This window comes from Perca fluviatilis, chromosome 10 (assembly GCF_010015445.1).
Source record: "Perca fluviatilis chromosome 10, GENO_Pfluv_1.0, whole genome shotgun sequence".
NCBI lineage: Eukaryota > Metazoa > Chordata > Actinopteri > Perciformes > Percidae > Perca > Perca fluviatilis.
Window position 1 is genome coordinate 22814936 of NC_053121.1, and position 8996 is coordinate 22823931.

The following is an 8996-nucleotide window of genomic DNA, read 5'->3' on the forward strand; positions in this document are numbered from 1 at the left end:
GCAGTGGAAATTAACTTACATTGTAGCTTGTTTCACCGTTGCCGACTGCAGAGATCTCGTTTAATACTGGACCAATTTCAACGGAAAATATTTCCTCAATAGTTTTAATTGTATCCAATACTCAATGAGCTGTTGAAACAAGCCCAGCCTGAAGCAATAAAGCAAAAGCTGTCAGATAAATGTAGTGCAGTAAACATTACAACATTTCCCTCTGAGGTGTAGTGCACAATACGTCATGCGCATGCACGAGCATCATGTACTGACAGGCAACAAAGATTGTGTACAGCATTCTTGGGCATGTCAAGAACATTTCCGGGAATCTTAACTGTTCTTGTGTATTGGGACAGTAGCCTACTTTGGCAACGCAAGATGACATTTAACAGGGACACAAGAGCTCAAGTCAATAGAAGAACACAGATTGAGTTTTGGAAAGAGAACTCCAAGGCCGCCACAGTGGAGGAGATGATGCTGGACTCTCGTGCCAGGGAGCTGACCCAACATGAGCTGCCCGAGATCCTGTCCGTACTGCCCAGCCTGGCTGGATCCAGAGTGCTGGAACTGGGAGCTGGCATCGGGTGAGCATGCAGCTGCATTAGACTTGTCTGTAGTAGTGGATGTGTGTGAGCATGTTGTTCAGGGTTTCCATTTAATTTAGGGGCCTGAAGCAAAAGGCAGATTTCATAATTCAGGGGATCAGATTATGTTTTTGATGTTGTGTTGGAGAATGAAACTAGTAAACTAGATGGATTTACACTGACGTGTGTCTCTGCAGTCGTTTCACCAGCCACCTGCTGACCAAGGCTGGCCATGTGACTGCTGTGGACTTCATGGAAAGCTTTGTGGAGAGAAACAGGCAGGACAATGGTCACCATAGCAACGCTACCTTCATCCAAGCTGATGTCACAAAGCTGGATATCCCCCAAAACAGGTGTGTGTTAAACTTCATTTATATAGCGCCTTTAGTACAACATAGCAATACAAGGTGCTTAACAATACAGCAATACAATGAAAATAAATGTAAAATAAAAACAAATTGATGAAGATTAAGAGAATGCTAAGCTAAGAGGGTAAGTTTTAAAGTTCCTTTTAAAGGTATTTACAGATTGCCAGATGACAGATGCCCACGGCTCTTCTGGTAGGGTATTCCAGAGGCGAGGACTATAGACACTAAATGTCGCCTCCCTGTAGTTCTTTGTCCTCATTCAGGGAACAACTAAATGAGCTAATGTCGGAGGACCCGAGTGATCTAAGGCGCGCATATGTTGAGAGCATGTCTGACAGGTATTCAGGCGCTAGTCCATTGAGTGATTTAAGCACCAAAAAAGGATCTTAAAGTCTGTTCTAAAACTAAGATGCAGCCAATGAAGGGACTTCAGGACTGGTGTAGTCTATATGCTTGACGTTCCACCTCTTGGATTGCTCCGTAGCCGACGGAAATTCCACCGGATTTCACTCATTTAAGCCGGATGTCTGTTGCCTTGGGCTTCCTTTGTGTTGTCATTTTAAACTCCGGTCGATTTATGAGAACTATGGTTAACCTTTTTTTTCAGATCTCTGCAGGGTAAATCCAGACAGCTAGCTAGACTAAATGTTCAATCTGAGTTTTACATTTCACAACTAAAGCAACTTTTGAACGTACACGTTCCACCAAAAGAAGTTCCTTCCCAAGTTTATTTATAACTTTCTTAGGTAGACCAGAGAGGACAGCATTGCAGTAATCAAGCCTGCTGGTGATAAAAGCATGCATGAGTCTCTCAGTATCTGCTTGGGAGAGAAACGGCTGCACTTCAACAATATTTCTCTGGTGACAAAAGACCATTTCAGTGAGATTCCCTCATGCGAGATTAAAAATTCTAATCTGGGTCTGGTTAGGATATCTGTTCTTTAAGAAACACTTTATATCTTCAATGTTTAGCCATGCAGTGCTCTAGGGATGGCAGTACTGGTCAGTCCACCACTTTGGACCAGACTGAAAACTCTCAACAACTATTAGATGGACTGCAAGTTGGTTCGAACATTGATTGTCAGCAGACGATAAAGCCTACAGACTTTGATGGTCCCCTGACTTTTCCTGTAGCGCCACCATGAGGTCATTTGTGGTTTTTGCTTCGATACTTTGACAAATGGATGGAATTTGGTACAGACATTGATGCCCTTCAGCCCCTCAGGAGGAATTCCTTTCCACAACGTGTGAAGCTGTGCACGTGGTGTGAGATTCTACGACAATGTTGTGGACTCTCTGCCACGTGCACAGCTTTAGAATAGAATAGAATAAATCTTTATTGTCCACCAGGTTGGAAATTTTCCTTTGGCTCACCAGACATACAAGAAATAAACATACAGACAACATATCAGAGTATAAAAAAAGATATCAAGATAAAAACAAAACAAATATGCTTAAATTCATTAAGATAGCAGCTCATATTGATGTTGTCACTACACGTTGTCGGATTAAAGCAGGCAGCAAGCCATGCATTCTGATGGAGGATGAATGATGAACATAGGATCCACTGGCTATCGGATCATACGTGGGATATCCAATCTTTGCACTGAAACTAGACCGGCTTTATTTAAACAATTTTAGCTTTTTAATATATTTGAATGTTTCCATTCATTGTTCCCCTCAGTATTGATTTTGTCTTTTCCAACTGGCTGCTGATGTACCTGAGCGACACAGAGCTAAAGTCGTTTATAGAGAAGACGCTGAGCTGGCTGCGGCCCGGTGGCTTCTTTTTCTTCAGAGAGTCCTGCAACCACCGGTCAGGTACTTAGCTAACAATAAAACGTCTACATCTCTCTTATGAATAATAATGGTTTACACATTAATGAGAACTGAATCTGACTCAAGAAATTTAAATAGGGACATTTGCTCTTTCTTTCTCATTTGCTCTGTCTTTCTCAGTTGATTATGAATGTTCAGCAACAGTAGCCAATATCTCTTTCAAAAGCAAAAGGTGAAGGATTCGTTTTAACTTGCGATGTTCTACCAAGGTGACTCCAAGAGGGACTTTAACCCCACTTGCTACCGCACTGAGGCACAATACACCCACCTGGTAGGTTTTCGAGTTCATTGTGTTGGTAAAATTAGAAAGTTCAGGCCTATGTTGAGGTAGGCATTTAAGTCTTCTAGTAAAACCTTGGGTGTGAAATTGGACATAGCATTGTGAGATGTAGGCGCCAGGATGTGTAGTTAACCCTCTCCTTTCTCCCCTCCTCTCTATCTACTTCTCCATCCTTTTTGTCCTCCTCCTTTTCCAGATGAAAAATAATCAGAATCAGATCTGCTGGCTTGTGGAGAAGGTTCCCCGCTCCTCGAGTACCCAGAACGGATTCAACACCTTTCAGCAGTTCCTGGACAACCAGCAGTACACCAACCGCGGCATCCTGCGCTACGAGAAGATGTGCGGGGCTGGTTATGTCAGCACAGGGGGGCCCAGCACCACCAAGGTAGGAATAAAGGAAGGAATCAATGAATAAGTGCTTCTTGGAAAGGATACAACAAGAATACTGAACAAAATGAGTAAAGTGAAAAGCTTAGCAAATAACTTAAGTGATGGAAGTTGATAATGTTCGCAACAGTGTAAAATAAATGTCTAAATGACTTCTACTCAGGTCCACCACTTGAAATCCCGGTCCCAACTGAAATATCTCTATCTATATAGTAATGTTCCCACCTTCCATGCTGTGCTGAGGAATTTTATGTACAAATTTAGGTGCCGATTAACAGAGTCAAAGAATACAATTTTAACTGCCTTAACTAACCCTGCACTTAGTGATACCAGATTTACTTCCAAACTCTGGAAACACTGGCACACGCATTTGCATATGTTTTAAGTATTGTGTATAACTTTGTGTCTGTATATGTATGTATGTATGTAGGTATGTCTGTTTTGTATGTTCCCTCTATGTACTATGTGATAGACAGTATGTCTGTATGTTTTTATGTTTGAGTGTACCCTTCTGTTTGTAATATGTTATGTGTACTTTTATATCTGGACCTTGAGTCTGTAAATAAAGTTATATTATAACTGCTTAACATCAGCATGTAAGCATTTTCCGTAGCATGATGACATTAGCATTTAGCTGAAAGCCCCACTGTTCCTTATCCGAAATTATACTGTCTGCTGGGGTCTGCGTGACGTTAATGTAGTCATCAGAAGGTGTGCGCGTAGGCTCAGTGCGGACGTCCGCGTTGTGCCAATTGTTTTGTGGCTGTGCGGACCCACTGATAATCAGATGATAATCATGTGTTACCGAGGATACGAAACTTTCAGCGGGAAGCTAACGTCAGTTTAGCTAACAGCTAATTCGGCTAACCGCTAGCTGAGACAGCATGTAATAACTTTAAAAGACCCTCAAAACAAAACCTGAAAATAAACCGTTAAAATATATAAAAGCTGTTACGTCAGTTCTACTTTACTTGTGCTCATTTAAAATACAATCAATCAATACTTGTCTTTATTTTTATTACTGTATTACTTAATTTAGCTGTAGCCTGGGGCAGCTTCTAGCTCACCCAGTAAGAGCATTCGCCCCATGTTGGCTGAGTCCTGCAGCGGCGCAGGGTTCTAATCCGACCTGCTGCTCTTTACTGCGTGTCATCCCCCATGTCTCTTCCCCTTTCATTACTATCCACTTTAAAATGAAGGGAAAAGCCACAAAAAAAATCTTTAAAAAGAAAATTGCAAATTAGCCGAATTAACGTTAGCTTCCAGGTGGAGGCTAGCGTGCAACAGATCATGCAGTGCCGTATCCTCGCTAAAACATGATTATCATCTGCACATGCGCAGGACGGATCGTGCAGGCTGCACAGATTGTGTACCGACACCCACTCTGCAACAAGTGGTAGCGTAGCGATCTACTGCGCATGTGTGGAACGTGTCCTTCAAGCAGATAGTATAAACAGAGCTACTGTGCGACCGCTGTGTATGCATCTGTTCCAGAGTATAATCAAGGCTTTAGTCTTGCTAACAAATGACCTTCAACAGCAACAGAACCAGCCTTTATCGTAGCAGCTTTATCAGGGATAAAAGTTTCTGTTCTATTTTTTTTTGTTGGGGAAGCTGTGCTATCTTTCTATAACGCACCCTCTCTCCATGCCACATGAGTAAACTTATGCCAAACAGACTTCAGACCTGAGAGTGTTTTATTCAACATTATTATAGACATATTTCCATGACTAAGAAAAGTGACATATGACTTGAATCCTTTTTTTTTGTGCTGACAGGAGTTTGTGGACCTGTTGAACCTGAAGCCCGGACAGAAGGTTCTAGATGTTGGCTGTGGCATTGGTGGAGGGGACTTTTACATGGCAAAGGTAAGAGCCAAGGAATCTGACAATTGACTACTGTAGTTAGGGTGATGCTTATAATGATGATAGAGGGATTTTCTAATGATTGAAACTACAGCGAAGCTGATGCTTGTTACTTTTCAGACCTTTGGAGTGGAGGTGCTTGGCCTGGATTTGTCAAACAACATGGTGGACATCGCCATGGAGAGGGCGATCACTGAGAAGCTGCCATCAGTATACTAAATTTTTCCTTGTCCAATTAGTTTAAATACCACAGCTAACAGTTTTAAATAATGTGCATGCGCTCTACCTCAGGTACAGTTTGAGGTGGCTGATGCCACGAAGAGGTCGTTCCCAGAAGGTTCCTTTGATGTGATCTACAGCAGAGACACAATCCTGCACATAGATGACAAACTGGCCCTCTTCAAACGCCTCCATGTGAGTTTTTTCTCATACTTTAAACGGTAGCATTAAGCAGTGGTGGCTAGCCCATAGAGGGTGCCAGGGCAACGCCCCTCCTGCTCTACATCAAATTTAATATAGTTAGGGAGGGGGAGTATGTTTAGTTCAGTTCAGTAACAAAAATGAGTAGGGACAATATGAGCTGTTGTGTACATTATAGTAACACACATTTTTTTATATCCCCCCTGAAATAAATTCCACCAGTAGCCCCTGGCATTAAGTCATTACATTGATTTCCAAAAAACAACTGAAAAGAGCACTTTTATGTCATACAGTATACTGTACATATTTCGTTGGGAGACTAGTGCCTTTTCTGTGACTTTATCCGGTCTAACTTTTCTGCCTTGTTTTTCATTCTCCGTGTTCTTTGTATCCAGTCATGGTTAAAGCCAGGTGGAAAGTTGCTCATCAGTGATTACTGCTGCGGGGAGAAGCCCTGGACACCGGTGTTTGAGGCCTACGTCAAACAGAGAGGCTATGTCCTCTATACACCCTTACAGTATGGCAAGGTAACTATTCAGTAGAGCCTACTTACAGTATGTACTAGTTTGTAAAAGGGCTACACTGCCCTATGGGGAGCTAAAACCCTTTGGTCCTCTTTACCAATATGTAACGAGGCGATTGGTAATATTATTTTAACACTGTTACTGAATTATTGCCGAGCACACTGCAGTGTCTGTTTGTACACTGTATCATCAGTAACAACAAACAAAAATACAAACAAAATACAAAATATATAAATTAAGTGATATTTTTCATGTTTCTTTTTTCCTCATTTCCTGTTATCTTTGTACTGTACTAATAAATGCATAAAATTCCCTAAATAAAAAACACAAGTGGTAATAAATGCCAGGGTACAATGGCAGACTCAAATGCATGACTCAGGATGCAGAGGTAAAAGGTAAGTGGATTTATTGTTCAACAAACAATGCAGGCAAAGGTACAGAATCGACAGGCAGAAGACGTGAAACAAGGTGAGTGTATATACACGGGGGATAGGAAGACAACTACACACAGGTAATCACAAACGGCGGAAACAAACAAAGACAGGAAGACAAGTGAACGTGAATGCAGACAGACAGTACATTACAAAATAAAACAGGAAGTCCATGAAACAAACAGAAAACAAAATAAGAGCAGGACTGGATGTGACAGTACCCCTCCCTCTAAGGCCGAACACCCGACGGCCCAGCCTCTTCAGGATGCTGCCTATGAAGGTCCTGAATCAAGCTAGGATCCAAGATATTGCTGGCTGAAACCCACGATCTCTCCTCGGGACCGTACCCCTCCCAGTCCACCAGAAACTGTCTACCCCGACCCCTCTTCCTGACAACCAAAAGCTTGTGGACGGTGTAGACGGGGCCCCCGTCAACAAGACGATGAGGAGGGGGAGGCGGTGTGGCTGGAACCAAAGCGCTCTCTTTAACAGGTTTGACCTTGCTCACATGGAACATGGGGTGAATTCTCATATACCTGTGAATATAAAATATAAATATAAAGAGTATGATCCTTTAACTGTTTGGCCTGTGTACATAAAACAAGCTAAGATCTCTGCCACAGGAAATTCCGCCGGATGCATGTCTTTTCGCCAATGTCCATTACCTTCCGCTTTCTTTGTGTTGGAATTTTAAAACTCTGGTGGATTTCTGAGGACTATGGTTAACTGCTCTCCAGATCTTAGACTATCTGTCCAATCTGAGTTTTCTGTTGCACGACTAAAACAACTTTTGAACGTAAACGTTCCACTAAAGACTTTGTGAAAATGCACAAAAGTGTGACGCTCTGTGGATGTGTTGCTAATGTATTACTACTGTCCATCAGCTTCTGGTGCTGTCCCCACTCTACTTCACCCATTCTGTCTCTTCTCCTGTAGTTCCTCCAGGAAGCTGGTTTCTGCAATGTTTGCTCAGAAGACCGGACAGCCCAGTTTATCCAGGTGATAAAGACAGAACTGCAGAGAGCTGAAGTCATCAAGGATGAATTCATTCAGGTTAGCATGCACATCCTTTCAACCTAAGGACACTAACTGAACCTAAATGTCTCTCTTCTTTGGATGAGTGCTTATCATACCTGCATCTGTCCTCTGCAGGAATTCTCTGAAGAGGACTATTTTGCAATAGTAAATGGATGGAGTGAAAAACTGGAACTTTCCAACAGTGGAGACCAACGATGGGGACTCTTTTATGCGACAAGGGATTGAATGATTGCACTAAGAATTGAGAAGACAATAAAAGAAAAAAAAGTGCTTCTTTCCTTATTTCCATATTGTCTATGTCTTTGTCTGATGAATTGTTTGTTTAAAAAAATATGGTGTATTTTTTCATTAAAGGTGCATAATGAGTTCCTGCATGGTCACTTTTGTTGACGTTCCAAGTAAATTTCAAACAAAACAGAGCAAGTTTGGCTGTTCACATTACCTTTTAAAATGTGGCCTATATCCTATATCAGATTCCAGTGTGAACTGTTTGCGGTTTCGAACTGACATCAGACGCAGCACGCTGTTGCAATAAAGTTAGGGAGGTTATTAGGGCTGAACGATTAATTGCATTTGCGATAATATCGCAATATGTTAAAACGCGATTTCCTAATTGCAAAGGCTGCGATTTGGTCTCGATTTGATGACTCGCAAGAGCAAATCAGTCTGCACTACGCAGAGAAAGCATCAACTTAGCACGCTAACGCTACACTGTACCTTGAGCTGATCTCTGTCATTCAAACAATTCTGAGATGAAGTTTAAAACTTTTACAGCCATTTTAATAAAATGAAGGGTTTTGTTTGGGCTCGAGTCCATACATGCAGTTAATGGATACAGGCACGCAGAACTGAAGGCTCGGTTGGCAACGAGCTAGCTCGGATTAGCGGTTAGCTCCGGTTAGCGGTTAGCTCCGTTATAAAGATATAAAGATATGGGCGGAGGAGCTGCCACTGAGAGGGGTAACAATCAGACTGATAAATGACGGTTTGGGGAGCTTTCACAGCAGCGTGGCCGCGGTGTTTCAACGGTTTTATTAGTACAGTTAATCCCACGGCAAGACCACAGCAACTAACGTAACGATAGCCTCTCTGAGCAAGTGCAGTGTTGACGGTGTCGGCACGCAACTTCACGAGGGGGAGGGGCTGGAGGCAGCTCCTCTCTGTGCACTGTAAAAAAATATATGTGTGTGTGTGTGTGTGTGTGTGTGTGTGTGTGTGTGTGTATGTATGTATGTGTTTTTACTTATTTAACTGTCTAGTGTGTAATTG

The 8996-nt window shown here is 42.2% G+C and overlaps 1 protein-coding gene across 1 annotated transcript; it reads left to right on the top strand.

Moving 5' to 3' along the window:
• The first annotated feature begins 206 nt into the window (after positions 1 to 206).
• Positions 207 to 8095, top strand: LOC120567435 (phosphomethylethanolamine N-methyltransferase-like). Its single transcript, XM_039814407.1, is given in 12 exon segments — positions 207 to 575; positions 773 to 928; positions 2628 to 2764; positions 2992 to 3086; positions 3089 to 3109; positions 3259 to 3447; positions 5228 to 5317; positions 5435 to 5524; positions 5606 to 5728; positions 6130 to 6261; positions 7626 to 7742; positions 7842 to 8095. Coding segments are annotated over 12 exon segments (1539 nt in total). The 5' UTR covers positions 207 to 297; the 3' UTR covers positions 7953 to 8095.
• Positions 8096 to 8996: the final 901 nt, after the last annotated feature.